The sequence below is a fragment of the Pleurotus ostreatus genome (genome assembly GCF_014466165.1).
Source record: "Pleurotus ostreatus strain PC9 chromosome Unknown scaffold_3, whole genome shotgun sequence".
Lineage (NCBI taxonomy): Eukaryota > Fungi > Basidiomycota > Agaricomycetes > Agaricales > Pleurotaceae > Pleurotus > Pleurotus ostreatus.
The window spans coordinates 1,680,094-1,708,040 of record NW_023503158.1 but is presented as its reverse complement, the minus strand read 5'-3'; the positions used below and the strand labels follow the sequence as shown (position 1 = coordinate 1,708,040).

At 49.9% G+C, this 27,947-nt stretch overlaps 18 protein-coding genes and 1 non-coding gene across 19 annotated transcripts; 10 read left to right on the top strand and 9 right to left on the bottom strand.

Moving 5' to 3' along the window:
• Positions 1 to 13: 13 nt before the first annotated feature.
• RPS1 (ribosomal 40S subunit protein S1B) lies at positions 14 to 998 on the top strand (the record flags this gene model as incomplete). Its single annotated transcript, XM_036774663.1, has 5 exons — positions 14 to 28; positions 85 to 151; positions 206 to 286; positions 340 to 887; positions 939 to 998. 5 exons carry the CDS (start codon positions 14 to 16, stop codon positions 996 to 998), a joined length of 771 nt encoding a protein of 256 aa, XP_036633165.1.
• Positions 999 to 1,260: 262 nt separating this feature from the next.
• On the top strand, positions 1,261 to 1,969 carry APT1 (adenine phosphoribosyltransferase; the record flags this gene model as incomplete). The annotated part of the gene is made up of 4 exons (XM_036774662.1): positions 1,261 to 1,320; positions 1,379 to 1,648; positions 1,704 to 1,779; positions 1,827 to 1,969. 4 exons carry the CDS (start codon positions 1,261 to 1,263, stop codon positions 1,967 to 1,969), a joined length of 549 nt encoding a protein of 182 aa, XP_036633164.1.
• Positions 1,970 to 1,995: 26 nt separating this feature from the next.
• MNL1 (alpha mannosidase-like protein) lies at positions 1,996 to 5,484 on the bottom strand (the record flags this gene model as incomplete). The annotated part of the gene is made up of 17 exons (XM_036774661.1): positions 1,996 to 2,744; positions 2,797 to 2,965; positions 3,016 to 3,369; positions 3,427 to 3,585; positions 3,636 to 3,667; positions 3,721 to 3,813; positions 3,873 to 3,999; positions 4,050 to 4,057; positions 4,105 to 4,176; positions 4,227 to 4,311; positions 4,366 to 4,526; positions 4,573 to 4,618; positions 4,668 to 5,004; positions 5,060 to 5,106; positions 5,159 to 5,175; positions 5,236 to 5,288; positions 5,339 to 5,484. The coding sequence occupies 17 exons, from the start codon at positions 5,482 to 5,484 to the stop codon at positions 1,996 to 1,998; spliced, it is 2,655 nt and encodes an 884-aa protein (XP_036633163.1).
• Positions 5,485 to 5,674: 190 nt separating this feature from the next.
• On the top strand, positions 5,675 to 6,584 carry PC9H_005084 (uncharacterized protein; the record flags this gene model as incomplete). The annotated part of the gene is made up of 5 exons (XM_036774660.1): positions 5,675 to 5,725; positions 5,777 to 5,888; positions 5,937 to 6,241; positions 6,291 to 6,440; positions 6,495 to 6,584. 5 exons carry the CDS (start codon positions 5,675 to 5,677, stop codon positions 6,582 to 6,584), a joined length of 708 nt encoding a protein of 235 aa, XP_036633162.1.
• Positions 6,585 to 7,100: 516 nt separating this feature from the next.
• Positions 7,101 to 8,903, top strand: PC9H_005083 (uncharacterized protein; the record flags this gene model as incomplete). Its single annotated transcript, XM_036774659.1, has 10 exons — positions 7,101 to 7,241; positions 7,297 to 7,332; positions 7,383 to 7,913; positions 7,978 to 8,070; positions 8,127 to 8,296; positions 8,358 to 8,468; positions 8,518 to 8,574; positions 8,632 to 8,664; positions 8,730 to 8,798; positions 8,849 to 8,903. 10 exons carry the CDS (start codon positions 7,101 to 7,103, stop codon positions 8,901 to 8,903), a joined length of 1,296 nt encoding a protein of 431 aa, XP_036633161.1.
• A 102-nt stretch (positions 8,904 to 9,005) lies between these two features.
• Positions 9,006 to 10,113, bottom strand: PC9H_005082 (uncharacterized protein; the record flags this gene model as incomplete). The annotated part of the gene is made up of 5 exons (XM_036774658.1): positions 9,006 to 9,248; positions 9,302 to 9,563; positions 9,616 to 9,695; positions 9,747 to 9,862; positions 9,918 to 10,113. 5 exons carry the CDS (start codon positions 10,111 to 10,113, stop codon positions 9,006 to 9,008), a joined length of 897 nt encoding a protein of 298 aa, XP_036633160.1.
• A 55-nt stretch (positions 10,114 to 10,168) lies between these two features.
• PC9H_005081 (uncharacterized protein) lies at positions 10,169 to 10,972 on the top strand (the record flags this gene model as incomplete). Its single annotated transcript, XM_036774657.1, has 5 exons — positions 10,169 to 10,416; positions 10,467 to 10,540; positions 10,590 to 10,613; positions 10,676 to 10,794; positions 10,850 to 10,972. The coding sequence occupies 5 exons, from the start codon at positions 10,169 to 10,171 to the stop codon at positions 10,970 to 10,972; spliced, it is 588 nt and encodes a 195-aa protein (XP_036633159.1).
• Positions 10,973 to 11,263: 291 nt separating this feature from the next.
• On the bottom strand, positions 11,264 to 12,785 carry PC9H_005080 (uncharacterized protein; the record flags this gene model as incomplete). Its single annotated transcript, XM_036774656.1, has 8 exons — positions 11,264 to 11,314; positions 11,365 to 11,517; positions 11,571 to 11,652; positions 11,700 to 11,946; positions 11,999 to 12,170; positions 12,221 to 12,295; positions 12,347 to 12,609; positions 12,659 to 12,785. 8 exons carry the CDS (start codon positions 12,783 to 12,785, stop codon positions 11,264 to 11,266), a joined length of 1,170 nt encoding a protein of 389 aa, XP_036633158.1.
• A 550-nt stretch (positions 12,786 to 13,335) lies between these two features.
• PC9H_005079 (uncharacterized protein) lies at positions 13,336 to 14,573 on the bottom strand (the record flags this gene model as incomplete). The annotated part of the gene is made up of 5 exons (XM_036774655.1): positions 13,336 to 13,499; positions 13,560 to 13,647; positions 13,701 to 13,773; positions 13,830 to 13,993; positions 14,079 to 14,573. The coding sequence occupies 5 exons, from the start codon at positions 14,571 to 14,573 to the stop codon at positions 13,336 to 13,338; spliced, it is 984 nt and encodes a 327-aa protein (XP_036633157.1).
• Positions 14,574 to 14,742: 169 nt separating this feature from the next.
• On the top strand, positions 14,743 to 14,816 carry PC9H_005078. The gene has a single exon. It is a non-coding gene; the product is annotated as a tRNA-Val (tRNA).
• A 293-nt stretch (positions 14,817 to 15,109) lies between these two features.
• URE2 (glutathione S- transferase, nitrogen catabolite repression regulator) lies at positions 15,110 to 16,097 on the bottom strand (the record flags this gene model as incomplete). The annotated part of the gene is made up of 7 exons (XM_036774654.1): positions 15,110 to 15,166; positions 15,220 to 15,277; positions 15,328 to 15,448; positions 15,500 to 15,581; positions 15,641 to 15,841; positions 15,893 to 15,929; positions 15,988 to 16,097. 7 exons carry the CDS (start codon positions 16,095 to 16,097, stop codon positions 15,110 to 15,112), a joined length of 666 nt encoding a protein of 221 aa, XP_036633156.1.
• Positions 16,098 to 16,859: 762 nt separating this feature from the next.
• PC9H_005076 (uncharacterized protein) lies at positions 16,860 to 17,280 on the top strand (the record flags this gene model as incomplete). The annotated part of the gene is made up of 2 exons (XM_036774653.1): positions 16,860 to 17,029; positions 17,079 to 17,280. 2 exons carry the CDS (start codon positions 16,860 to 16,862, stop codon positions 17,278 to 17,280), a joined length of 372 nt encoding a protein of 123 aa, XP_036633155.1.
• A 583-nt stretch (positions 17,281 to 17,863) lies between these two features.
• PC9H_005075 (uncharacterized protein) lies at positions 17,864 to 18,674 on the top strand (the record flags this gene model as incomplete). The annotated part of the gene is made up of 2 exons (XM_036774652.1): positions 17,864 to 17,949; positions 18,005 to 18,674. 2 exons carry the CDS (start codon positions 17,864 to 17,866, stop codon positions 18,672 to 18,674), a joined length of 756 nt encoding a protein of 251 aa, XP_036633154.1.
• A 70-nt stretch (positions 18,675 to 18,744) lies between these two features.
• On the bottom strand, positions 18,745 to 20,052 carry CAF17 (ccr4 associated factor; the record flags this gene model as incomplete). The annotated part of the gene is made up of 5 exons (XM_036774651.1): positions 18,745 to 19,033; positions 19,083 to 19,194; positions 19,251 to 19,394; positions 19,452 to 19,824; positions 19,876 to 20,052. 5 exons carry the CDS (start codon positions 20,050 to 20,052, stop codon positions 18,745 to 18,747), a joined length of 1,095 nt encoding a protein of 364 aa, XP_036633153.1.
• Positions 20,053 to 20,273: 221 nt separating this feature from the next.
• ATP7 (ATP synthase d subunit) lies at positions 20,274 to 21,012 on the top strand (the record flags this gene model as incomplete). The annotated part of the gene is made up of 5 exons (XM_036774650.1): positions 20,274 to 20,306; positions 20,361 to 20,400; positions 20,452 to 20,678; positions 20,736 to 20,922; positions 20,975 to 21,012. 5 exons carry the CDS (start codon positions 20,274 to 20,276, stop codon positions 21,010 to 21,012), a joined length of 525 nt encoding a protein of 174 aa, XP_036633152.1.
• A 103-nt stretch (positions 21,013 to 21,115) lies between these two features.
• Positions 21,116 to 22,999, bottom strand: PC9H_005072 (uncharacterized protein; the record flags this gene model as incomplete). The annotated part of the gene is made up of 10 exons (XM_036774649.1): positions 21,116 to 21,281; positions 21,336 to 21,406; positions 21,459 to 21,652; positions 21,713 to 21,903; positions 21,954 to 22,026; positions 22,079 to 22,140; positions 22,195 to 22,454; positions 22,509 to 22,621; positions 22,675 to 22,904; positions 22,962 to 22,999. The coding sequence occupies 10 exons, from the start codon at positions 22,997 to 22,999 to the stop codon at positions 21,116 to 21,118; spliced, it is 1,398 nt and encodes a 465-aa protein (XP_036633151.1).
• A 173-nt stretch (positions 23,000 to 23,172) lies between these two features.
• FES1 (hsp70 nucleotide exchange factor fes1) lies at positions 23,173 to 24,458 on the bottom strand (the record flags this gene model as incomplete). Its single annotated transcript, XM_036774648.1, has 6 exons — positions 23,173 to 23,347; positions 23,397 to 23,697; positions 23,748 to 23,925; positions 23,980 to 24,113; positions 24,169 to 24,196; positions 24,255 to 24,458. 6 exons carry the CDS (start codon positions 24,456 to 24,458, stop codon positions 23,173 to 23,175), a joined length of 1,020 nt encoding a protein of 339 aa, XP_036633150.1.
• A 96-nt stretch (positions 24,459 to 24,554) lies between these two features.
• On the top strand, positions 24,555 to 26,810 carry PC9H_005070 (uncharacterized protein; the record flags this gene model as incomplete). Its single annotated transcript, XM_036774647.1, has 10 exons — positions 24,555 to 24,615; positions 24,683 to 24,766; positions 24,836 to 24,913; positions 24,967 to 25,349; positions 25,405 to 25,491; positions 25,557 to 25,622; positions 25,676 to 25,819; positions 25,870 to 26,073; positions 26,135 to 26,725; positions 26,772 to 26,810. The coding sequence occupies 10 exons, from the start codon at positions 24,555 to 24,557 to the stop codon at positions 26,808 to 26,810; spliced, it is 1,737 nt and encodes a 578-aa protein (XP_036633149.1).
• Positions 26,811 to 26,872: 62 nt separating this feature from the next.
• On the bottom strand, positions 26,873 to 27,781 carry PC9H_005069 (uncharacterized protein; the record flags this gene model as incomplete). Its single annotated transcript, XM_036774646.1, has 5 exons — positions 26,873 to 27,151; positions 27,220 to 27,377; positions 27,442 to 27,484; positions 27,541 to 27,605; positions 27,715 to 27,781. 5 exons carry the CDS (start codon positions 27,779 to 27,781, stop codon positions 26,873 to 26,875), a joined length of 612 nt encoding a protein of 203 aa, XP_036633148.1.
• Positions 27,782 to 27,947: the final 166 nt, after the last annotated feature.

The window sequence follows — 27,947 nt, the reverse complement described above, 5'->3', positions numbered from 1 at the left end:
CTCGACCTCAATCATGGCTGTAGGAAAAGTGCGTTTTACTTCTCTTCGTTCTGGATTACAGCTACTGATGCGAATCGTTGACAGAATAAGCGGCTCTCCAAGGGCAAGAAGGGTATCAAGAAGAAGGTCGTCGACCCCTTCTCTCGCAAAGGTGTGCACTGTCTACTAGTGGGAGTGACCGTGAAGCTGAACCCATTGCAACAAGACTGGTTCGACATCAAGGCTCCTTCAATTTTCGAGCAGCGCAACGTTGGCAAGACATTGACGAACCGATCTCAGGGCCTGAGTATGCATATCTTTCATACATCCAAGAGAGCAGAATTTTGATCCTTGCTCTAGAAAACGCCAATGACTCGCTGAAAGGCCGCATCATCGAACTCTCCTTGGGTGATCTCAACAAGGAGGAGGATCTCTCTTTCCGCAAAATCAAGCTACGCATCGATGAAGTCCAGGGCAAGAACTGCCTCACGAACTTCCACGGCATGGACTTCACCTCCGACAAGATCCGCTCGCTCGTCCGCAAGTGGCAGACTCTCATCGAGGCCCACGTCGATGTCAAGACCACTGACGGCTACCTTCTCCGCCTCTTCGCTATCGGCTTCACGAAGCGACGACCAGAGCAAGTGCGCAAGACCACCTACGCTCAGTCAGCGCAGATACGGGAGATTCGCAAGAAGATGTTCGAGATCATGACGCGGGAGTCGACCAACTGCGACCTGAAGGAGCTGGTGCAGAAGTTCGTGCCGGAGGCTATTGGACGGGAGATCGAGAAGGCTGCGCGCAGCATCTACCCTCTGCAAAACGTCTACATCCGCAAGGCGAAAATCCTGAAAGCACCCAAGTTCGACATGTCAAAACTTCTTGAGCTCCATGGCGAATCAACAACTGTGAGTACCCGACCGCGCGTGTTGAGTTATTTTGCTGACGCTACGATGTAGGAGACGGGAACGCGGGTCGTTAAGGACTACAAGGAGCCGGAGGTTCTCGAATCCGTATAATCTAGCATTCTCTCTCTTCATATGTCACTTATGCTCTCGCTGTACCTTTTGGGAGATTCAATATGAGCATATGTATTCATCCATGCCCATCAATTAACGCTTGCATTCACGTACTTTCGATGTGCCGTAAGACATTTGCAGTTGTGCAAGGTAATATCAAACTTTGCGCCATGCACCATTGTGATATATCAGCCCGATCGATTGAAATGTTGAACACTATGTCCGCTCCCGAGCGGGCGTGCGGTCTTCATAACCTACGACCATGGCTGATATCGAGATCATCAGGAGTCAACTCAAAGCTCATCCCGACTTCCCCAAGAAGGTCAGTGAGCCAACAATTTTCATAACTGAAGTAGATATCGAACTGAAAGTACCCCTAGGGCATCGTTTTCCTAGACATCTTCCCTCTTCTGCGGAATCCGTTGACCTTCGAGGTTCTAATCACACATCTCGTCCACCACTTGATCTCGGAAACCCTCATCAAGACTCCAAACCGCAAGATCGACGTCGTAGTTGGCCTTGATGCTCGTGGTTTCTTACTGGGGCCCATCATCGCGCTGAGGCTCGGTGCAGCCTTCGTACCCGTTCGGAAGCAGGGCAAACTTCCAGGAGAATGTGTGTCAGCAACCTATGAGAAGGAATATGGAACGGTGGGCGATGATTTGAGTTAGCTTGACGAGAAGATAATTTAGCCGTAATGACCAGGATTCGTTCGAGATGCAAGCAGATGCCATTCAACCGGGTCAGAGTGTAGTTGTGATAGACGACTTGATTGCCACAGGTTCGTCCCTACAGCTGCGTACACGATCTCCCTAACTCGTTGTACAGGCGGTTCTGCCAAAGCTGCGGGGGAGTTGATCGCTCAACAAGGCGGCAAGACGCTCGAATATCTCTTCATCATCGAGCTCTCCTTCCTCAACGGCGCCTCAAAACTAGACGCACCAGTCTACTCCATCGTCCAGGAAGATTGAAGATCCCAATCGCCATGCTTAATTTATCAATTCAATAATTGAGTATTAACTAAAGGATGCCCGTTAAGATACAATATCCGTTTCTTGGTCTGCTGTGTCCGTGATGGAAGTTCTGCTGGAATGTGTCCCTCGTCATGCATGGCTGGCTGGCCTTCAGGGACCAGCGTCACTACCAGTCTGCCCATCCCAGTAGACTCCGTGAGTTTTAGCAATTGGTCTACCACAAAGCCGCTCGACGGGGGCAGCACGACGAGAGCAACGTCGCTGATGTCGCCCGCCTGATCGAGATCTTCTGCGTCTGCAGACGGATTCAATCGCGACTCGATGTCGCTGATAACGATGACGCCCGATGCTCCTGCGGATTTAGCGTGCAGGAGCTTCTCTACGAACGTGCATTCGCCTCTACGTACGAGCACAGCAGCTCCGTCGAAGTCGCGCTCGTAAGGGTTGCACCCAAGCAGATTTGAATCTTCGCTGGCGACGACGACACCCTCGCCATGGGCGAATTGAATTGGCTCGGACCCGGGCTCGGAGACTAGCTTCCCTCCAAACGTGCTTGTCCAAGCCGTCATCACCGCATCGAGCTCAGAGGAGCCGTCAATCGTGCTGGCTCGAAGCGTTGGGTCCATGAGGTCCACGAAAAATCGCAGTGGCACAACACCATCTGAGTGGGGTGCTGGCGGTAATGGCGTTTGCTCAACGTCCTTCTTCGGTCCGAATAGTGCAGTGTCGTTGATGTATACAATTTGGCCCGTCTTTACAGCATGTGGCCCCACTGGAATAACTTCAGTAAAGTATCCACGCGAGTTTCATTGGGAGATGCATACGTTTAGTAATGTCGTATCCTTTCCCGTCTAGGCGTCGAACGATATGCGTGCGTATTCCAGTAATATTGTGTATTATATATCCGCCCGAGATAGCGGCGAGCTTGAGTTGAGATGGCAATGGGTCTTCTGGCGTAGCTTGCCCATCAGCAGACAATATAAAATCATAAGACTGTTATACGTCAGTGCGGGCGCAGGCTCAGAAATGGTTGGGAAGCGAACATATGTCTCGACTTTGGGTTGCTCGCACCAGCCGTCTGAGGACGAGGCGTCTCGATCGGCGGAATCGGGAAGCAACGCCAATAGCTCCCTTGAATAATCTATATCGCTGCGAGAGCGTATCCCTAGCGTGAGGCCGCGGCCTCTTTTCGGCTTCTTCTGATTAGGGTATGAATGAACGAATGGGTGGTATGCTGGGCATTGGTGGCTTTCGTTTTGGCGAAATTGCAGGCGTGCTGGGGGTACGGGCCGAAGGAGATGCCGTGGGAGGGTCAAAAGATGGCCTTCAGTCGTGAACACGTAGTTTGAGTCGTCACTATGAAGTGGGTTCTCTTCGTCAAAGAGAAGGTAGAGATACTAACGGATGATGATGAAATTAATCATTTATCAGTAGCATAAAAATTTCGTGCATACCTTGAGGGTTTCAGATAACGCAAAAGATTCCATCCGATCATCTCTTTTGTTGGTTCGTAGATCAGCAATCCCAGTCAGACCACACCCAACTTTGGCGCGGTTCTCTAAGTCTTCGAAGATGCGTTCCCCGACGTCTAGGTAGAATGTATCGCGAGTGGCCTATTAGACCTTATAAGCTTCGTAGGACTATGAATTGAGCAAATACTCACTCTGTATAAATACCAGGTAGACTCAGCAAGCTCTACATGAAGGTGCGATCAGTCGAGAGCATACCAGCAGTGACATACCACCCACCAGGCCGAAGCGGATACTGGAAAGAAGTAGCCGTCTTGAAGTTTGTATCGTACACTTCTGGGAGACCAGAGTGAGCTCGCCACAAATTCCAATCTGTTGGTAAATCAGTCAAATCAGTCATTGGGGCGATACTTAGTCAATGAGAACCATACACATCATATGAGACTTGATAGCATTCTGGACGTCGCCAGAAAGTACTTGCAAGCCCGGCCAGAAAGCTGACAGAGAATCGATAGTATAATACGAGACGTCGCCACTGTGGATGTTCACATTGCGGTACTATTCCACAACATGAATAAACTGAGGTAGAAAGAGATAATATATCTCACCCAATAGCCTACGAAATAGATCAGGGCAAGAACGAATGCAGACTGGAATACGTACCGTCGATTGCGCGAGAATACCGCATTAGCGCGGCATACGAATCCTTCCATACGTCAAGGAATTCGACTTCCCCTACTGACCGTTAGTATTGCCCTGCATATGACACAAGGCTTTCATTTTACCACTTAGGATGTACCATTTCAACGCGTACTCATAGAAACTATCAATACCAGCGCCAATTCCAGTGATTTCCGGATGGGACCATAACTGTATCAATCAAATCAGCGAGAAGAGCCAAAACCAAAAGGAAGAGTCCCGCACACCACTAAACGTATTAATCGTATTGCCCACAAGCCCAATGTCCGATTTTCTATTCCACAGAGCGAAGAAAGCTTTATAAGCTGCCTTCTCGAAGCGGTCGTCACCAGTCAGTCGACTAAGGGTAGCGAACTCGAGAATTAAAGATCCCGCGCCAGCCGTGCCTAGTAGAAAGTAAGCCCTATACCACTTCAATATCTAGACCCTTACATGTTTCCTGCGTTTCACCTTTCATGACACCGTGGCGAAGATTTACCTGAGAGGAATTTGAATTTGGGATATAGCTTCAACAAGAATGATAGTACCCTAGCATATGGCATTCCTGTTGGAGTAGCAAAAGCAGGAAGTAACCTTTCGCCTAAGTCCTTTGCCATTTTGAGGAGTTCACCCTTGTACCACGGAAGATGGAAAGGCTGGCCCGTCTGGCTGGCAAATATGTGTCCTGATAGCAGCCCACCTAAGACCCGGATAGTGGTTTCGAAGACTTGAGGCTTGGTATTGACGTCGAAATTAACCCAATCAATGACGTTCCGAACTGCGATTTCGAAACGCGGCCGATCATTGAGCACTACCAGCGTGTCTAACACGTCAATGAGGGTGAGGGAGAAGTTGCCGGCGACGTCGTTAGTGGCAATATTGGAACTGTACAAGCATAATTCAGCTGATCCGTCTTGTGGGGGTTCTTGTTCCGGCTTACGGATTGTCCCAGTCTGGTCCGCGGCCTGTACATGACAAGGGGGATAGCTAATCACAGATATTGACCAGTGACCTAGCAAGATCGGTGGAAGAGGCCCACCTCATCTAGAGGAAACGCTGGAGGTGAAATCACAGGTTCAGTTCGAATGTATATCTCAACCTGGAGATAGCCTTTACCGAAAGTCATGTAATTATCAAAGCCATGGTACCATAGCTGGCGAGTCCTCTCCCTTGATCACGGTAAGCGCCATCAAGCTGAGGAACACCAGACTTGACCCACCTAACTGCAATCTTTCTCTGAGTAGTCCACGGGTCATATGAGGAAGTTGATAAATTTGTGGCGCTTGAATCAGTGCCCCAGGCTAAACACCGCAGCGAGATGAGGACGCCAGCAAAGAGGGCTTCTGGCCAGTACTTCCATAGCATCATATAGTCATGCAGACGGTCGTAGAGGCCAAGGAGGATCGGGAACGAGCAGAACGGTGGTGGGGAAAGCTAGACGTGGCGTCCGGCGCTCTCAACTTTCTTCCGTACACGTGACACGGAGAAACACTTCTGAAGATTGCGGCAGTCCGACACTGTCTCTTGTGCAGTTACCACAACCAAGCGACCCGTCATGTCAGAACGAGCAGCAAATGAACTAGGGGGATACATGCTCCAGGGTTGGGTGAGTGTGGACGATCATTTACTCCCGGACGATCATCTCAGTTGCCTCCAGATTTTGACTGACAGGACTTGTCCAACATCTGGCTGCAAATGGCCTCTATTACGATCTCCCAAAGACCAGTCGTCGTTTTGTGCAAATTGCGACGCGAAGCAAGGGCAGAGCTGTATGTATTAGGTTCTGTATTTGTTGTGAACCTCGCTAAAGAATACAGCCTTAACCACGGTTCTTGATACCCCGATCTCATCACGTCCATCGTCGGCCTCGCATGTTTCTCGCTCATCGACACCACCAACAGAAGTCTCTATGAGAGCAGATTCTCCTGGGTTTGAACTACCTCCAGAGAGTGAGGCTTCGCGCAGACGCCGCGAGCAATCGGATCGGGCTTCGTCAGAAATCGGTAAACGACTGCTGAAGGGATGGGCGATGCTAGCGGAAGAATGCCCAAATACTGATTGCTATGGAGTTCCCCTTGTCCGTCCTCCAAGCTCTTCCCCGGGGATCAAAGATCCACGAATGGTCCGTCCTTAGCATTAATATGCAAGCATATTGACGAAACATTTATCAGGAATGCGTAGTCTGTACCAATGTTTACGTTTCCGAAGTGGATTCTCGAGGCTTTAGTGTAATTGTGCCCTTCGCCACGCAGACGGAAGTACAGCCATCTCCTCCAATCACCTCAAACACCACAGGGCGGCTCACCAGCGAACAGGCATCAGTGCGTGACTTTCCATGCCAGTGCACTTCTTCACAACTAACGCCCATTATGCAGCATACTGAGCCTTTCGTCATCGCGCCGCCACCCCAAAATGAAACGATTGCACAGGTATATATCTCTTTGTCAACCTTTGGATCTGCCTAACACAAGAAATAAGGAGTTACCTCCTCTGCCTGAATCATATCTTTCCTCATCCGTTCAGGCCCTGGAAAGAACTATGGCGACGCTTTCCCAGCGGTTAGGTAGTGTACAAGGGGATCCTAATGCCATCGGGATCACAGCCGACGCGATAACGAAGACAGTACAGGCACTTACCATGGTCAGACAACTTCAATGGAGCGAACGTCAGAATACACTTGGGTGGTCACAAATGCAATGAAGTCAAAATGAAGTTTGCTTGTATCCTATGTACAAGTTTGGCCATCGGCTTGTCTGGCCCTGCATGATTGCCGACATTCGTTTCCTTTCGATCAGACCTTTGTGCGGAAATTCAATTGATGCGATGGTGCCAGTGGTTCAGCATTGTTGAGCTTCTCTGAGTCGTTCGCGTCAGTGGGCACAGTCAACCGCATGGTCTCCGCATGTTCAAGTAGCTTAAAAGATCCTGCACTGCGCCGTTGCCTTCCCCTAAACACCCGGACATTCCATTCGTGAGCCAAAATGCCGCCTTTCAACGTTTTCAAGGTCTTCGGTGGTTCCAACAAGTCTGCAAGCAATGCTTATCCACCACAAGGCGCACCCTCATCGGTATCTGGTCGGAAGCTTTCGCGAAGGAGGGATAGGCATTCCTCTCATGCACAGGTGCGCAATTGCGTCCCTCTCCGCGTCGCTCCAGAATTTGACGACTGGTTGGCAGCCGCCACAAATGGCCTACCCTCCTACGCTCACCGTCGTATGTACCAATCATTTCGCTCGCGTATCACCTACTTACATGTAACGAAGATATCTGAAGACGAGTTATCTCGTCACATGTCCGTAAATGAAGACCATGGACACTATGAAGCTGCACCCAGCATGGCTCATGGATCGTATATGGGCGGCCACGACATCCCCCCTCCCGCTCCGTCAGTCCTCAGCCACAGTCAGCTTCCCGTCGAACCAGGCCACCCTCGAGTGCGCCTGGTAGACCCCCCTGTACAGACCCACTATGCTCAATTCCACGAAGAACTCGAAGATAGTGAAGCCACTCAGTCAGACGGCGAGGATGGCCGAAAACATAACCCGGAGAACAGATCTACACATTCGCGCTCTGTTCATGGGCAATCCATCAGGTCGAACCGAGGGGATCCTTATATGGGCAGAACACCAACACCTTATCATCCGGCGTCAGTTACGCACAGTATCAGCGACACCCAACCACGCCCTATCATCATAAACAACCCCGAACCCCCGCTCGCTCGAAGCTCTCGAACTCGAGACCGACATCGAGACCACCCTGACGAGCATGGCCGTCGCGCATCGGCTAACGTCGCGGTACGGATTACTCTTATTACTCGTTATTAGCATAACAGACATCTTAGTCTGGTTTTCCATTTAGACAGACGTTGATCACATGCCGTTTTCTAGCCATCCACAGGGAACGTCCCCAACAACGCAATACCCTCACTCCGGCTATGGGCCTTCTACACAAGTAAGGAAATGTTTAGATAGTTTGGGTTGACATCGTGCTGAACCAGCTTACTATAGCCTCAGCGGCAGCAGGTACCAAGTGCCCATCGTCGCACTACCCATCGTAGCCGAAAGGAATCCGCCCCGCCATATCTTGTTGGCCCAGATGTCAACAATACGTATTGCTACATTGTTCCCAGAGGCACCAATGTAATTTTCCAAGACGAGGATGGACACGAAATTACTAGGTAAGCGTCCGATCCTTCTGGGTCCCAACTCAGCCGAGACCCGATATTCATTTGGTATTAGGGTGGGCAAGTTCCATCCAATGTATCCGTTGAGAGAGCCATCGAACCCGGCGGTCAGGAAGCATACTGTGCCGATCGTCGTACAGGATGAGTTCGGGCAGGAGCTCTACAGGTAAGTAATCCGTTCGTCAATGAACGGTTTGCCAATACGTCTTCACTAGAACTGGGAGCATCACCCATAGGTCATATCCTGACCAATCTGGGAGCCCAGTGAGAAGGCAAGCCACGAACGAGAGTTCTTGGATTCAGTACTAACAGAGGTCATGATTATCCAGAAGTCCCTCCGTGACGCAACATAGCTCACAACCGTGAGTTGGTAATTCAATCAAGCCTGCTAGGGCTAGTTAATTACTTATATTCTCCTCGTTAACAGATTTCTCCCGTACCAACATGGGGGCCCTAATGTTGTTCTCGTCGATCGGAGTGGACACCAAATTCCCATGTAAGATCACCCACTGTCTGAGCCAGTAGACACTGATTTATATCTACTAGCGCTACAAATCCATACAGAACTACCCGAGACATCCGATCGGACCACTTCTATTGAAGTGACATCCGTATTCGTGACGCACACTCCCAGTTGTTTACCGTTGTTCTTTAGTCGCATTATGTATTACTTATGGTGGACATGTATATACCCTGCAGTGTACTACTTTTGTTTGCCTCCTCGACCGCGCCCTCGGCCACGCCCACGCCCTCGGCCACCTCTCGATCCACCCCTTGTAGGCTGTAATGACCTGACGTCGTCTTTGGTCAATTTGAGCACTCCACCACTGAACTTGCCGATCCCCATTGCAAGGCCTCGATCTCGCTTCCGCGGGTATTGCGTAGACGAAGCGGGGCCCTTGTATAGCTTTTTAAGGGTAGGATGGTAATTCCCCAGCTGTTTGGCCTATTTATGATATAACTTGGTAACTGGACTGCGCCGAAGCAATTGATGTTTACCTCTTCAAGCTGAGCCGTCTCCCGCTCGTGCTGCTTTCTTACCAAACCCTCGCGTACGTGCTTGGCCGCCTTATTCCTCTCTGCCACCCGAACACTCATTTCACCTTTTCCAAGCTTTGACTCCCCTGCCAACTCCAGGACGCGTCCTGCGAGCGCCTTCCGTCGTTCAGCAGGGGTTAGGTTCAGCTCTGGATTTAGCGAGCCAGACAGCAGTTTTGTATGAACTAAACGGTGGAGTAAAGCATCGTTCTTTGCATTGTTGCTAACAGGGACCATCAGCCTTCGATTTCAGCAGATGAAGGGCATGTGCGCACAATTCATCTTCTTGCTCCTCTGTAGGAACCTCCTTTTGATCTACTTGTGTATCTTCCCGTAATCGGGTCACTTTTGAGGACTGATATATTTGTGATTAATGGGGTTTCCGCCAGTGGGGGCAGCAACAGACCATGAAGCTCTTCATCGCTGCTTTATTCGGTATATTGGTGGAGCAGGTCTCTGAAAAGACAGTGACATTGGGCTGTACGGTGGCTCTACTGTCAACAGTGAAGCCATCATCATTATCTACCCAGACATCCGTTCAGTAAATCGTCAGCCCGGCAAAGATATATTCTCTTACTCTCAGACAATTCATCGCCGAAATTATCTTCGTCGGAATCATGAATACCGCCCCATTCCTCGTATTCCTCGTCAGAATTCGGAGCTGCAACGGGCTGCTGCCTTTTTGAAGCGGTCTTCGCAGGCAAGTCGAAGGAATTCAGGAATTGTTGCCCATGGGCCGTAAGAAGACTGAGGAGGTCATTGTCCGACGCCATGAAGAGCGCCTAACCCGGACATTTCCTGTCACGCGCATTTCACACCACAACTTCCATGGCGGGCTCAAAGAAACGCAAAACAGCCGCAGCAAGCAAAACGGACGAGGCTCCTTCAGGACTGCTTGAAATTCCAGAAGATGAACAATGGCGCATGATCAACGAGTCAGGGATCCTCAAGAAAGTAGACATCCCGAGGGACCCGTCCGCTGCGGAACCCGAGGAAGAGCTTCCACTGGCTGAGGAAATATTTGATACGTCGATGTTTCTCGTTCCGTTCTCATTTCTCTTGCTGATGATGGACATGTCAGTGGTTCACTTATCATCGCGCTTTTGGCATTGACCTCGTCGCGTAGACTCATCCATAACCAATACGGGCGGCACCTTACCCTGCAAGCCGTCGCAGACAGGATGATACCCAGTGTCCCTAGTGCGGTAGTTTCTTCTATTTCGTTGCGTTATCTCACATCGTATAATAGTCCTTGGTATCTTCATCTTCTATAGTGCGTTTCTCTCGTTGCTTCCTTTGCATGAACTTTTCTCACTTACAATAATATCCTGCTAGCGATGAGACACAAGCGCGATAGAAGAGTGCAGTTCTTCCTCTTTGCACTAGCCAGCTACCTTGGGCCTAGAGTGCTTTGGTTGCTGAGTTTAGGCTCTTGGAAGGTAAACATGAAGCAGGTAGGCCCATGGCGATAATATATTGTTGAGTATGATGCTATAACTCACTCTCAAGGCTCCTCCTTTAATAACATTATGGGTTTATACCATCGTTCAACTGGACCTTGGCCCTGCGGTACTCAACTTAGCTCTAACGATGGCCTATGTACTGCTCAAAGGATTGAAGCCATTCTCATAATTCATTTACATCGTATATATTACACATCATTACTGTCAACTACAGATCGATTGGATAGAGTGTCTGCTTGAGTATACGCCTCAATCGACTGTGTACTCGCACCGATCGGGCACCTTAAACAAGCGTGAGGTAGTACGTATAATACCAAAGGGTGATTCCTCTTTGCTCGATGATACGCCACAAGCAGGTATGTTCTTGGACTGCATGGGCACCTTTTACGAGCAATGTTTTCTCTTCTCAACAGGAGATCGTTTGCAGTCAATGAGTTTCCTTGTTATGACAACATGGAGGTTACAACCCATCGCCCTCGTCAAGTTCGGCAGATAACAACTCCACTTTTCTCTAAAATCAACCGTCAACCCACCACCCTGGCGAAATGAAGCGTGACTCACGCGAAACGTGGTGGTCTTACCCTCCAAAGCAACTTTGAGAACTCGCAGTTGCCATCGTAGACGCCGGCTTAGCTTAGGAAGCTCACTCTCATGCTGGCGAAGTCTGTCACAAAGAGCTTTGAAAACTCTGTCGTCACGAGCGAAATAATAAGTCTGCAAAGGTACGATCTAAACGTAATGCACAGGTAAAAAGGGTGAATGCATACGGGTATTAGCTGAGCATCGATAGTCTCAGTTGCCCATGCCCAAGCGCCGAGTACCAATAAGTCAACTGTGGCATTAGCTATGCTGCGCAGAGTCAGGGTGTGATTACGAGGACCCCCAAAGGAACATACTAGTCTTCCAGCGCCGCGATCAGGCTCGCCTTCCCTAGTTCTTTCGTAGTAAACCGGCGCACTGCGGCAGACGCAGTCTCCACGGGCTTTCCAGCGGTGCCAGCACGCAATGCGAGCGACACATTAGAAGCCTGGTCCCTCACCCACCTCTCACCTTCACTCATGATCAGTGTTTGCATGAATGACGCAGTGAGATCGCTTTGGGACTTCGCTAAACCTAAGTCGATCGCGAGCTTGAGATTGGCACCTAAGAATGAGGTTAAATACGTAAGGTAGGGCGAGACCTAAAGGTTGTTTACGGAGGGCTTTCAGGAGGACTCTTGTTTTCGGCTTTACAATTTCAACGTCTTCTAAATTGTTGACCCATCGAGAAAATGCACCAACAAGAATGATCGCCACATCTCGATGTGATTGGCCTATGCGCATAGCATGTAGAAGTGGTGTCGCATCGCCGGTCTTCCGTAGTAATAACTGGAGTGAGCTTCAGTGACGCCAGAGATGTCAATGGATGGATGGCTGACAGGAAACGCACGATCCCTAATTTCCATGAGAAACATAATGTCTTTCTGCTCAACAGCGCGAAACACTTCAAAAGGCTGTTGTGTTATATGAGCACCGCCTTTTGCAGACAAAAGCAACCGTTTCACCTGGGGTTCTTTCCATGGAGTGCTTTGCGGGCGTTGTTGAAATGACTTGGCCCGTAGAACCGACCGAACCGCCGACTTTATCGAGAATGTCGGGCTAGGCGGGGCGTCCATGGGTGATTCAGGAGTATCCGTCAGGATAGTTGTCTGTTCCTCATCCTCGTCCGCCTCCTCGTCAACAGGGGTTTGCGGCGGTGATGGACTACGTCTCAGCTGTCGGAGTATAGCTCGAGGAGCACTGTACTCTGCCTCCCGCTGAAGAAAGCCTTCAGACTATGGGCAAGCTGGCGGAGTGAACGAGTGCAATCAACGCACCACCAGAGGGTAGTCTTTCGGGAAGACATGGCTCAGAAGAAACTCGGGGTCTGGCAAGGGGACGGGGCTCCTTGTCCTGGTCTACATTCCCTTTGAGACTATGAATTAGAGACGCATTGTTGAACATCAGGTTTCAAATGGTTGAAAGGAAGAATTGCATCGAAGTCAGTGGTATGGGAGTAAGGAAGGATGTCAGTGTCCCACGATAGTACACCTCGGTCCCGCGAATGTGACAGTACCTCCGACCAAGTGTTGACAGTGTTATTGGACTTGTCATTGTAATTATGGGAGTCTCAGACTTTTGAACATAGTTATGAGTATTAACTAGATTTAAGGTCAAAGATATCACGTATGGCTACAATTCAGCTCCAATGACACCCTCCAGGAAAGATATGCTTTATAAGATATTTGCACGCAGTGAAGGCACCTCATCGCCCGGCCTGCGGCCGGGCTCATTCGGTGCCCATTTTGGACGCAACCAATCAGATGGCTAGGTCCTTCGGCCCGTGAGAAAGTGCGCAGATGTGATTTCTATTGTAGATCAAGCCCGAGATGACCGGTTTGTCTTTGTCTTTATCCCGTGGGAAAAAAGGCCGTCTTTTATAATATAGATAGATAGGCAGTAAGTGAGCGTTGTCTAAGTGATGAATGTCTTTAATAGTCAAGATCCCAAACCGTCAACGGAACGCATCTCTGTCCGAATCACCAAATGATGACGGATTAGAAGGAAGTGGGAGGGGTGGAGGTAGCGAGGGTGGCTGAGGCTCAGGCGATCTCTTCGCAGGTTTGGGCCATAGTTCCATGCTCATGATTATAACGACAAGGAATGCCGACAAGGCCACTACGTGACCCAGGTATGAGTATTCAAGCAACCGTAAGAAGTAGGAATTGGGATACGTACAGACAGATTTGCGCATGTTCTCCCATTTGATCTCTTCTACGTCTGTTCTTAGGTCGGATACGTTGACTATGGCTTTGTTGAGTAGTTCCTATGTGTCGGAATCAATATACGAAGGATGCACATGAAGATATGAGGACTAACCTCTATCGCAATGTCCTGTGACTTGAACTCGGCCTTGACTTCGTTCTTTCTGGTATCAAGTTCCATTTGAATCCTCAAGGCAACATAACCGTTAAAGTAGACTCGGAATGCCGAAAGGGGAACACATACTCATGCTTCAAGGTTCCTACGTCCTCCTTCATCTTGACATCCAAATGGTCGACTTCCCGTCTTAGTGCAGCCGTAGCTGTACTGATGGCAGCATATTCATTCCTAGAACTCATCGTAGTCTCTGCCCGTAACTCGGATAGCGCTGCACGGAAAAGGTAGGCTTGCTATACGAACATGAGTCCCAAAGGAATAGCATTCAAGTTCATTACTACACTCAAAACAACACGGAAGAGAAAGGGCAGCACGAACATTCTCCAGGTCCTTCGTCGTCAGTGCGTCTCTCCGCACGCGACCGACACGATCCACGAGTAAAGCACGTGTCGCGCGCATCAGACTGTGTGCGGTTTGTGTCGGGAAGGTCTTCTCCAGAGCAGAGAAGAACCGATGCGTATCAAATGGGGGCTGTGAATGGGGCTGGTATGTCGAGGGAACAGGTAACGCGCTGGTGGATGCGGAAGTCGATCCCGAGTTCACTGTAGTAGCGGGGATGGTTGATGGGACGGAAATCTCGGGAGTCGTCGTCGAGGTTGCACTGCCAGCGTCCGGCGGCGCTGTACCGGAGGACGATGCAGGAGGCAGGGTTGAAGGTGGGGGCGGGGTCGGATTTGGTGTGTACCCAGCGGCGGGGTCTTTGGGATGCGCCATACTGATACTGAGGGCTTTCGACGGGTCTGATATCTGAGGACCATTGTGCAGTTCTCTGCATATTGAACGACCGAACCGAGGTAATTGTCGTAGTAGCATGGTAAGTGGAATCAAGCGCCAAACGAGCGATGCCGATCAAATATTGGCTTACGTAATATACCCCCGCCCTGTTGCCCAAATCTGGGTCACTGGGCGGGAGATACGTCCGACGCATCTTGGCAATATATCTTAGTGGAGATAGCACGTAGCCCTCACCGACTCATAACAAGGTTCGATGGCGTAGTTGGTTATCGCATCTGTCTAACACACAGAAGGTCCTCAGTTCGAACCTGGGTCGAATCACTTTTTGTATTTGTGTTATCTATGTTCTTGTCAACTGACGACACTGTCGAGGGTGACACTGTTTTTCTGCTGTGCAGCATTGTCCTCCAGCATGTACGGCTTCCTCGAGAACGCAATGTCGATCACAATTGGCAAGGGTCGGTACTTGGAGGGTCATCTTCAATAGGGCGTACTTGTGCTCAAACCTTGCGCGTGTTGTGCGGAAGACACAAAATCCTTTCACCCAGAACAAGGAAGCGAGACAGTGTAATAACTGTTGCTTGGGATGGTTTATTATTACATATTGACTTCGATCAGACCTTGATACCAGCTTGGAAAGTAGGTCGTGCCGTTGCTCGCTCTACCCATGCCTATGAGGGCTAGTCAGCATAAGCTCGATAAGTTCAACAAGCTAGTAACTAACCTTCACGGAAGGCCACTGGTCCAAATTCTCGATTCCAGCATAGCTGTGGACTCGTATCCTAGGAGGCATTGATTAACATGTTCTATAGTCCTCATCAAGACAATTTACCAGGGAATGACGTTGATATCGGCAATGCTGTATTGTCCCTTGCCTGGTCCAACAAGCCAATCCCTACCGGTCAATCGGATTTCGAGCACGCCGTAAAGTCGCTTGGTCTCCTCGAGGTAGCCTAATACTTATATGAGTAACAAGTAAATTCTGTGGAAAAGTGACCACCCACGGTTAATAGCGTATGGGATCTTCTCTGGCGCAGCGTGGTTGAAGTGGTTAGCCTGTCCTTGCATGGGCCCGACTCCGCCGTGCTATATGATACACCAGTAAGCTTCTGGTGCGCTTACACGTGGGTGCGCGAGAGACTTACGGTGAAGAAAATCCACTGGAGTTCTTCACTCCAGAAATCGGGATCCTTCTCGGCAGTCCAGCCAAATTTGCCGTCCTTGTCATAATGGTGTTGGAGATAGAGGATAATAGCGGCAGTCTCGAACACGGGGAAGTCGTTTCTGGAACGGTCGACGAGTACGGGGATCCGTCCATTGGGGTTGAGTTTGATGAACCAAGGTTCCTGCGAGCCCAGGTTAGGGCCATCGCTATAACGGCAGCAAGGAGTACATACCTTTTGAACATTCTTGGAGAGGTCAATCTTCTCGACGCTAACGAATGTCATAGTAAGCGACCAGATACCTGGGCATTGCTGGGTCATTTACTCACTCATAGTCGATGCCATACGCGGCCTTCAGCTCTTCAAGAAAGACGGATACTTTGTGTCCGTTGGGCGTAGGTGCCGTGTACAACAGCAAAGGTTTCTTGGCGTCGGACATCTGGAAGAATTTAGCGAAGTGTATAAGTCGTTTGGGAGATTGAAGGGGTGCTTGTGAGCGTAATGACACGGGCGAGAAGCGCAAGTTATATAGGGAACGTGCTGACATCATTCTTGGGAGGCTGGGCAAGGAAATGCGAGTGAAAGGCAATCTATTGAGGGACATGCTTGATCAGCTGACCGATCCTTTGAGTACTGGATGACTGAGCCGGCAATGGTGAGATTATGTCGACAGCTTGGTCATTCGATTGAGAAGGCCGAAACCGAGGAGGCGACCACACGGAGGATTGGCAACTTTTGCATGAATTCATTTGGAACTACTCAGAGATGCATTTGGCACTTGCGCAGTGGCAGGTGCTAGTGGCGTACTAGACGTCCCTTCTGTAGGCGGAACGTATTCAAAGCGAGACCCAACAATATTCCCCCTAAATCGCTTCCTCATATCGAGCTATTCCGACGGGGTTTGTAAAGGGTAATATACGGTGGTTTGAGATACACGCACCATTCCCCGTTTGCACTCGAAATGGGCCTTTCTCAGCGACTGGCATTGCTCCGGCAATTCGTCGGTATGGTTTTTGAGACAGTCGGAGGGGAGGTTCCCTTGTTTTAGGACGCAGTCAGAATGCATCAGACAGTCCTTGAGGGCGGCAAGGAGAGCCTGGCATGAGGACGCCATTCAAGTGGTGGCGACAAGGGTGGCGGTAACGGAACAGGAGACTTGAACACAAGCGCCCATCGCCGATCACTGTTAGAACTCGCCAATATGCCAATTGTCGGTATTGGCGTCGATATTGTTCACTTGCCCCGAATATCCGCCCTTTTGGCACGCAGGGGGAGCAAGTTTCCGTCTCGCATCCTCAGTTCAAACGAAATGTCTTCCTGGCCCTATGTTCCCTCGGATGAAACATCGCGTACGAAATTCCTTGCAGTACGGTGAGCAGGCATGGCTATCCTATTTCGCGTACTAATGTCAGCGGGACAGATGGGCCGTCAAAGAAGCGGCGTACAAAGCTCTATACCCTATGTTCCGTCCAACCTGGAAAGAGTTGACCTATCGAAGTCTCACCGACGGTCGAAAACCGGAGGTCATCTATCATTGCGACTCTGCCACATCCATCTCTTTGCACGTATCTGTCAGTCACGATGGAGAGTACGCTTTTGCCACAGTTCTGGCCGAGAAATAAGCTGAAGGGAGCGTTGCTACCGCCGACGCGGAGGTCCATAACGCCAATCAAACGCGTATAATCTTCGTGTTCAGGGAATGATTGCTCAGCTTACAATGATTCAGCAAGGTTTAATCTGAGAACAGTCAGCAAACGTCATGGTCTGGTCTCACTAAAGACAGCTTCCACGATGCGATCAGAATCTATGGACGGATTTCGATAACTCCTCATCGCCGTGGGCGCGCGCACGGGACGTTATGATAGGGATCGAGGCGCGCGTAGCTGTGGTACCCGCACTACCGTGTCATTCATTTGACGAACGCTCTCCGTGGGTTTGTCCGATAGGTTCCCATACTTTCGTCAGTAAGTATAGGATTAACTCCTGCACGACCTGTGCATGTACGCCGGCGACCACCTTCCACTCAAAGTATCCCAGGAGATCCCCTAGATCCCGGGGAATAACGCGTTCTTACCAACCATCCCCCACCAACCATCCCTGTGTGTAACGTTACCGTAACGTTATAGTGAAACTAAGGATCGCAGTCCACGTAGTAGCAGATTGCAATAAAAAGGGGAGACGATCAACGGTCTAAAGTAACTGAACATGTCTCAAAAACTCATTACTTTCTACGATATTACGACGAAAGCCAAACCCAACCCAGGACCGTCGCCGTTCACAGCGAAAGTACGGTGTGTATAGTCAAGCCTAGGATTTATGATATGCGAGCTGATCTTTAATACTTAGATGTGCATTGAATTTCAAGGGCATCAAGTTCACAACCGTCTGGTTGGAATACCCTGAAATCGAGGCAGAATGCAAAAGGATCGGTGCGCCGCCTACGGGCAAGAGGCCAGACGGAAGCCTTTTGTATACGTTGCCCGTTATTCAAGACCTAAGCACAGGCGTAGTGATGTCGGAAAGCAATGTCATCCTTGAATACCTCGACAAGACATATCCTGACACACCCAAGCTTTTCCCTGGGAACACGCTGGGGATTCAACTCGCTTTTGATGCTGCAGCTCAGACCCGTCTTCTCGATATTCTCCCTTTGGCCATTGCGTACATTCCTGCTGGCTTGAACCCTGTTGCAGAGGCACACTGGCGCAGTACGAGGGAGAGACAGCTGGGAAAGAGAGTTGAAGAATTAGAACCGAAAGGAGAAGCGAGAGTCGCTGCTTTACAGAAGATACAGGCTAGCCTTGGCGAAGTAGATGGCTGGATTTCAAAGAGTGGAGAAGGGAAATTCATAATGGGCGACGAGATGACATTCGTGGATATCTCACTTGGCGCAGCTTTATGTGGGGTGAGGGTCGCCCTTGGGGACAAAGGCGCCGCTTTCTGGGAGGAGATTTCAGGCTGGCACAGTGGAAGGTGGGAACAGTTGAGGAAGGCTTGCGAGCCGTACCACAAGTAAATGCTGGTTCATTGGGAGGAGATGTAACTTGCGATAGACGAGAAAACAAGACGAGTTCGTGTTACATACATCATTTCTGCTGCTTGGGCCACCAATCTGGCCACCAATGTTCTATTTGGAAGACATCACCAGTTTTTGGGTCGGATACCTCAAGCTGCGCCGTGCCATTCTCCACGGCAGCAACGTGCTCCGTGCGCAGGAGAGCAAGACCCATGCCCTGCACATTACTAAGAAGCTTTCCGGTACCACGGGGGCGGGGAATTGGCCGATCGTCTCCGGGCTCACGAAGCACACGAGCGTGGATATCCAACGAATGTGGGAGAGTCGGCGCATATCTCGAGATATTCACTTCGCTCGGCCTGCTAAATTATTAATTCAAGTCCCAAGAAAGCAAAGTGTGATGCTTGCCTTTTACCTGGTGGGTACACGACGACAGGTAATATTCGCTTGCGCACAACCCCAGTATGATAGGTGCGCACAGTAAGCTCTTGGCCTACGTAGCAGCCCTTGCGAAAGTCCACTACATAAACATTTCGTTAGAGAAGGGGGTTAATCGGTCGATTCGGGCATACTTACGCCCACCCATAATATCTAAATTGGAGTCCATTGGGAACGCTTGTTGAGGAGGTATGTCATTAGATCCTTCTGGTACTCCATGTTGAAGACGGTGAAGTAGATAAGAGAGAGAGGACCCTAAGTCGTATGTCGAGGCTTCCTGTGCTATATATACTTCGCTGAGCCATTGCACTTCGAAGAGCATGGTAGGAATGTGCATACGCTTGTCCCCCTTGCGCACTAGGACCCTCTTCCCCATCCCAGGTGCCCTTCTGTCGCGAATTACGCCATGCTCGGTGCCCCATGGCCATTCTCCCTCTGACCATTCGGGTTCTACGACGTGACTAGCAGCCCACTTCCACCGTCGAGGTTGCTCCCATGCACTCTCATTCTCTGAACCATAAACAGCCCATACGTCGTATTCACTGGTAACGTCACGTAGCTTTACTTTTGAGCGCAGGACGTGGCGCTTCAGCAATGCTAACAACGAGTCTGAGTCTGGAGTTCCCGCAGAGGCATCATACTCTATCAGGTATCCCGGACGGCCAGCGGCATCGACGGAAGTGTATACGAAAATATCGTGTATAACTCTGCCCTAAGGTGTCCTATCAGATTTACTTCCTGGAATCTAGGCCGTGGAATGTACCTGAGGATGCAAGAAAGCAGAGAAGAATGGGCCACGGGGAGGATCGTGGACAGAGGTGCTCAACAAGCCGTTTAGAAACTGAGACGCGTGCGACCCAGAAACTGAGAGAACGGTCTTATGCCATATGTGTGCTACTGTCGGGGAAGAACGAAGGGCGCATCGAAGTGGAAGAGACATACTCCTATTCTGTGATTGACCACATTTGTCATGGAAGAAATACTGATCGTGAGACTTCTTTTCTGACTGTGGGAATCACTCCCGAGCAAGTCCGACTGACTTGTCGGCCATTGCGAGTTTAATCCACCCACAAGTTCCTCTACTCATCACGCCAGCTCCGGAGTCAGTGCTTTATTCAATTCTCCTACCCCTTCCCCGTCGTAATCTTTTTTATATAGGTCATGGCCACAAAAGTAGCAGCATCCGCGGCGGTCGTACGTGTGGAAGTTCATTCGTGACCTAGCTCTATGACCGACATAATAATACAGGATTTCTCCCGCGTCTACTCTTCTCTCGGTCTCGGAAAGGGTATGTTCATTTTGCAGGTTGTGGATAGATTCTAACCCCCATGTAACTCAGAAACCATTGCCTCTCTGCAAGCTTTCCGCAAACGGCACTCCGAAGCTCAAAGACTTCATGCGCAATACTCTGGGCAGCCAACAACTGTAGACCTCGCTCGTTACCGTTCTATCCTCAAGAACACGGCTATCGTCGATGAAGCTGAGAAGCTGTTGAAAGATTTCAAGCCTGTCACCTACGATGTCTCAGCACATGTCAAGGCCATAGAAACTTTCGAGGCCAAGGCTGTGAGTAGACGTGTGCGAGTACGCGAAAAATAAGGCTGAAGAGTGTGTCTATCTTAGGTCGAGAAGGCCAAGGAGACGGAAGCCAAAATCGACATCGAATTGAAGGAGCTCCAGGCAACTTTGGCTAACATCGAGGAAGCACGACCATTCGAGGATTTGACGGTGGAGGATGTTGGTGCAGCCCACCCTCGTATTGTAGAAGCCGTTGAGACCATGATGAAGAAGGGCAAATGGACAGTGCCAGGTACGTGCAAGTAGTATCTTCCAACTTTTGGTATTGACCTCGATTCATCCAGGATACAAGGAGAAGTTCGGAGATCTCAACATGATGTAATTTGGTTGTCCTTCCATAGACCACGTTCATTCATCGATAATTATTTTGCATCTGAGAGTGGACTAGTCGGGTGTAACAAGATGATGGTGGGACCTATAGACTTTCACCATCGCCATTCAATGTTACCAGAAGTCCTACCCCGAACACCTTTATATGGTTTGTACTGTTCTCCAGTGACTTTAAGGCTCTCTACCTTGAGAGATGAGAACGTATATGAATGGATTTCAAAATGCGTTTGGATGGCATGAGCAGGGCGCGGCGGTGTTGATCTAGTGCGTACGCTTCCAATCTTGTATCAGGCGCCAGCAAAGCAGAGTACGCACGTAGAGTTAAATGACCCTCGCAGATACCAGCTGCTCGACGAGGCCATCTTTGGTATCTCCCAACGTACAACCTGCTCGGCACTCAGAGGGTGAGCATTGCGAGCATCAGAAGATGCAAATCACCTTGTTTTTCGCGTCGAACGTCCAAGAGGATCCCCCAGACCCCGTCTCCGTAGCAAGTCCTCGGCTCATCCCAGCAGACCCACGACCAACAACACATTTGATAGCCGTCGCGCTGTCACCGACATACAATTCCGCGACAAACCCATCGATGTCCCGCGTGGTTAGACGAGATGTCACAGATACCTCAAAGGTACCTACAGCACCGAATTCTGAGCTCAGTACCAGCAAAGCCACGGAATATAACAAGTACCCACACGAAGTATCAGTGATATCGAAGGAGTGCTTCAATGCAATGGGTAAAGGGACATTATCCTTCCCTCCTTGCGATGCCACCAAACTTGTCCCGGTAGACGACGCGGCGGGAGCATAGCGATACTCAAATAGAGTGAAATTGCCATCTGGCGGTACGAATGACAAGGACTTGTCACGGGCCCAGCGTTGAAGTCTATCGAGAGTCAGTCCGGAGTTGCGTCACCAAAGGACCAAAGCTCGTACCGTACACAAGGATGGAAGGAGCAGTCAGCCAGAACATGAGCGTTAGTAAACGTCAATAGACAATCCGGCGTGCCTTGGTGACCGTTAGCTGACTGAACACGGATGAAGAATTGACTAGCGGTTACCTGATAGTCTTGAGTTCGCTTGGGCGACGCCCCAGACATTACAGGATAGCGGGGTTCCGTTTCTACATCCACGTTGTGAGCGACGGGGGAATACATCTAATCCGCATTGTACGCACTTCCCAACGATGGCCTTGATTTCTTCCGCCGTATCAAAGTATATCTCGTTGCTCGCATACTTGACACCAGCGCGACGCCAAGGTATAGGAGACGCGAAAGGGCCACTGGCTGAGGAGCCAGCATTCATAGTGTGGCTAAAGTTAGCACCTGCGACGGACAAGAGCTTCGTGAGAAGTGATGGAGGAAGAACGATGTCTCGGAGAGCATTTGGAGAGGTAGTCAGTGGATGACCACCAGAGTCAAGGGTTTCTTCTAATAGCTACGTATCACTAGTGAGCAAGTGTAGGCGAGTACGTGCAATGCTTCAGCTCACTTGATACACTACGTCAAAGTTATCTTTCAGCGTCACGGCATTTACGGTCGCAAAGTATTCAGTGAGGATGTCCACGAACGTCTGTACGAATGCAAATGCAAACAGAGGGTCCACTACATTGATTTGCGTCCTGTTAGCCGTCTCCAAACCAGCCAAATGAACGTACCATCGCCGCTGAGCGGGCATAGTATTCGAAGGTCACCGCACGGCACATGGCAGCAAGCACTCGGTGAGTCCGCAGAGTTGAAGGGTGGTACGTAGATCACTGGATCTATATCTCCTGGTCGGCTTCCGTGTTTTGATTCCGCTGCTGCAACGGCGTTGTTGTACGCATCGATGTGCACGAGCGCGTAGGAGGGGGATGTCGAACGAAATCCGGACTGGATGATTGGACGGCTTCACTGACAGTCCTGATGAATTTAGGACATCTAGGAAGGGTAGTGCACCACATACCCAGCGCTGTCGAGAATGATGAGCCCGTCGATGGCCATGGTTCGGTACGAAGTTGTGAAGGTAGCGGTTTAGGCGCCTCAATCACGAAGGCCTCAGGGAAGATTTGACTCGTTCGATGACGTAACTAAGTACAGTAATTTTTACTGATAGTGAATACATACATTAGTGGATGAGCTAGAGTAGCAATATATGAAGAGGAAATTTCATTTGATTATGTAGCTGCTCTCTTCAGCGACTCTAATTCTCCTAAACCCAACCCCCATTTTTCGGCCAGTTGCGTTGGGCCTCCTTGCGAGGCTTCACGTTCCAATATCCATGTCTTGAGAGGGGACTTATCCGATGGTGGGATCTCGCCTCGACATGTGTCACAGTAAGTATGCAACAGACTGACTACAATCAGCCTCGAATAACAAGCGAGAAGCAGGCCGAGCTCACCGAATGGATTTCTCTTCGTAGTCTTCATCGAGGTCAACCTGGTCACCATCCTCTCCGTACGGCGATGGGGAAACGAGGCCAGATACGACGGCAGATAGTATACCATGGTCTCTGATTGCCTTCAAAGCGATCGGCGATGTGGATATATTTGATGGATCAGAAAGCATAGACGCATGCGAGTTGGAATGGACATGTTCCGGTTGGGAGAGATTCGAAGAACTGTTGGATTGGTCCGCGGCCGTGGGGAGGATAAGGGTGTTCAGCAAGAAGATGATCTTGCGGCGCACAGCAATGTCTGGATCTAGTAAAAGTTTAGTGAAGATGCTAAATGGACCTCTAGCATGAACATACCTTGCAATCCAGATTTCAGCGTCTCCCATCCGTCGGGTCCAAGGGCATTCAACGACAGAGCGTTATGCTTGAGTAAACCGGAGAGTACGTAGATGACCTTCGAACGGATCTGTGGTGACGATGAAGGAGATGGTTTAAGGAAGGAGGTCAGAGCTTGTAGAGGGGAGTAGCTGAGATACTAACAAAAGATTTCATGTCAATTACGGGTACTATGAGCAGAAATGGACCTTACAGCATGTTGTGCCGCTGGATTGTTTTGAAGTGCCGTCCCGATGACCCAAAGTGTCTGCATTTTTATGACCGGTGTTGACGATGCGGCTTGGAATAAAGAGTGTAGAGGCTCCCACATCTTTAGCTTCTCCAGGTCTGGCTCAACATTACATGAGCCTAGTTCAAAGTCAGGTTCGTCCAAAGAACTGACCGTTAGCGTTGTCTATACTCTCAACAAGCTATTGACAACCATCAGCATTGAATAACGGACAGAACTGGATCGGAATGCTGGCGTACCATTTCCAGGTGATCCAGTGCACTGATTCTGTCCTCCTCCGAGCGAGCCTCATCTACGGCAACTGACAGATCTTCCTTCATTTGTACCGCATCTGGTTTCCCCAATATCATGTCGATGATCCCGGGATCTAGGTCCTTGGCGCGCGAGGGGTCCGGTGCTGAACCATCTGAGTTCTCTATCGACCATCGTAGTAAGGACTGCATTGTGTGGTGGTATCCTACCAAGGATGTGAAATCAGGTTTTCTAGATTAGAGAGGCGCCGGGCTATATTACTTGAATGTTTGCGTGAGTGATCGAACATGCTGGATTTGTCGAGATTGTCCGCACGTGGCAACTTGTGGCACGAACACTACGCCAACGGTGCGCATGCGGCATGCCTTCATTCTCGACCGAATTGTGTCAAGTAATGTTTATTTCTTCACGGTAGCCACCGGTAATGAAATCCGCCACCAGTTCTTCCTGTGTAATCTTAGGCAATTTGTCGACGGCTTCAATGAGGACGACGTGATCAGTTCGCTTCTCTCGCGGGGTAGTTGGGTATGTTGACGGTCTGCAATCTGGCTAATATCATTCTGCCTAGGCCATGCTGTCCTTCGTGACCTTAGTATCAAGGAAACCCTCGTAGACATTGTATGTCTTCCTATGGACCTCGCTGAAGGTGCGTCTTCTACTAGACTACACCCCCATCTCGTCGCTTGACATTCACGCAAGGTCGCATCGGGTTGCTGGATATTTCAATCAAACCAAATGTCACTGAGGAAGGAAGGATACTGGTTACAATGACCCATGTTCACCTGCTCCTCAGACCATTACCGCCGCCGTGGAATATTGCAAGGGAATATGAGCTGAGAACCCACTCAGCCAAACTACTGCGCCTTCAACTTTCCGAGCTATTCGACGCTATTCTACTTCAAGGGGATATATCGCGTTCGTTCTTTGACTTTGCTCGGCGTGTCAGGTTTGCATTGAACGATGTCCATGTTCGGCACGAAGGAACTGGGAGCTGTACGATGGGGGTTGCCGTCGATAGCCTCGTGTATGATGACGTGGAGGACTCGGAGGGGCTGTCTCAACTTATGACAGCGGTTACCAAAGTACGCGGAAACTCATCCGTTGTGCTAATTGTCACACTAAAGCAGCGTGTTATAGACGATCCATCTCACGAATGTCTGCATATATGCGCGCGATCCAGAGAATCCAGTTACACTTCCACGGTGGTCAAACAAATCCAACGAAGTGGGTTGTCTCAAAAACCTTCGGCTACTGACGCCTGATTACTACATATATTCGTCCACCTGCAGCCATTCTCCATGCCGCCGTCACCCTCCGATTCATTACTGCTGGAACCATTCTCAGCATTGATTACAGTGAGTGCGGCTATCCGTCGAGCGGTCACACCATTGTTAACTTACAGGTGAAGTGCAATTTGAGTAGTATCGCCTCGGGTCCACTATTAGATCTCCAGTTCTGCCTCCCTAAGATCAAAGCAACACTCACCGACGCACAGTACAAATGCATACATGATTCCGTACAGGATATACAGGCTTGGAAGTGTCAGTGGAAGGTGTGTGTATCACTAAACAGGCTGCAAACTCACAACTCATTAATATGTAGTTCAGGCCATTTCGACCCCCTCCTGAGGTATTTGTGAATAATCTTGCTAAAGCCCGACTGAGATACGCGTTCGACGCGACCTTGCACGCCATACGGGAACGGCGTAGAACCCGGTCATGGAGCCATTTAAAGCAGCGGCGGGACAATCGCCGATTATACATAGACTTATTTCTTCGACACCGTAATGCACCGCTGCCCCAACAAGTAAGTGGGGATATGCTTGTAAGGCACTGGAAGTGGTGACTGAACTAAGAGATTATTCCAGGAAGAACAACAATTACAAGCACTGGAGAGGAAGCTTCCCTTGTCAGATCTGAGGTTATATCGCCTCGTCGCGCGACGCTCAACGAGGGCATTCACCCACCTGGTGTCTCTAGATAGTTCTCTGGACAGCACATCTGGGAGACTTCACGAGTCAAAGAACAACCAAGGGTTCTCTTCGCCTGCTCTTGCCGGCGGTACCGAGCTAGTACGCCTGGACGTTCAAATTCCCCAAGGTTCTATCTCGTTACAAGTGATATCTACCTCTGGTAGGCGAGAAATCCTCCGAGTCGCCTTCGGGGCTCTGAGCATTACCCTGAATCAAACGCTGCACGGCCGGTTCACAACAACTGGGTCCCTCAGGAACCTTTCAGCACATACCAACCTTCAGGCTCTCGTCTTTGTCAAGGAGCCCGTGGATGGCGGGGAGAGCTGTGGCGAACCGTTCTTGAAATGGGCATATGACACAGAGAGTGGAAGAATGAAGCTTCGGGTGATGCATACGGAGGTGATATATGACAAAGAACTTGTGGATGCGATGCTGAGATTTTTCCAAATTCCACCGGAACAATTGCAATCAGTCGAAGCATTCTTGGTGCGTGCCTTTCTATCCATGGGGCGCTTATGCTTACCCGAGGCAGACGTTGGCTATGCAGGCCATCGAGGCTAACGAACAGTGAATTGGATGTTCTGATCGAAAAGCAAGTACGTTTCGCGTGTATATGTGTATACGGCACTTTACTCATAGGTGACTTAGTAAAACTTCTCCTGCCTTCTTCGTGCTATCCTTAGATTCTTTGATGAAGGCGGAGAATGCCTTGAATTCTGGCTTTGCGGAGTCTCCGATGAGCTGGAAGGCAATGCTTTCGCTGGTGGAGACGATGGCGCCTGATTGTCGTAGTCTGTCTAGCGCAATGGGGACTTCTGTGCGATTACACGAGGATACGCCGTCGGCGACAATATAGACGGTGTACTTGAGGGCCAAGAGGTCGAGGGCGGTTTGGAGAACGCAGACGTGTGACTATCGCGGTGATTAAGACGTCTGTTAGGAAAGGGCTATGGGGGAGAGGGAGAATTATGCATGCGTACTTCGATTCCGAAGAGAACGACTGAATCAACGCCTGGCCGCGTGTCAAGTAAAGCTTTCACATCCGGGGTTACCATGGAGAAGAGGGTCTTATCAAAGTTGCCAATAAGGAGTGGGCCTATGGACACCAAATCTATATCTGGGACGATGGGACCGAGTGCTAGTAGAAGGTGGATGTATGAGTACCGGGTATCGGTGACGTCGGGAACTTAGAGTGCGTGTACCTTTCGCATTTTGCGTGGTTGCAACTACTTCGCAGCCGAGTATCTGATTAGAGATGCTCAGGCTTGTTCCCTCCGATTTTAGACAAATGGACGACGCACTGAGGCGATTCTCATCATCTTATTCGCAGTTGCAGTTACTTCATCAAATCCGTAGATAGCATTGCCTGATGATGACAATAATGATGGTGAGTGTGCCCGAACGTGGGATGGGGTGGGGGAATCATGATGGTCCACTGGGTCATATGAATTGCTTTAACAGGGAGACGTGCTCACGAAACCGGGTTTGCACATCGCACAAGAAGAACAGGGTCTTTGACGCGGTGAGTTGGTGAGCGGGCATGGTGCTGGTCAAGGTCAAAGCCCGGAAACTGGAAAGCGGGTGGCCGCATATCCGCTTGTGCCGTGGTGGTACTTTAATTCATCAAACTGATGCCAGTGATCACGGTCTACATACAACAATTATTCTGGCGAGGCGAGGTTCGGGGCTGGACTCGGAATATGTTTTC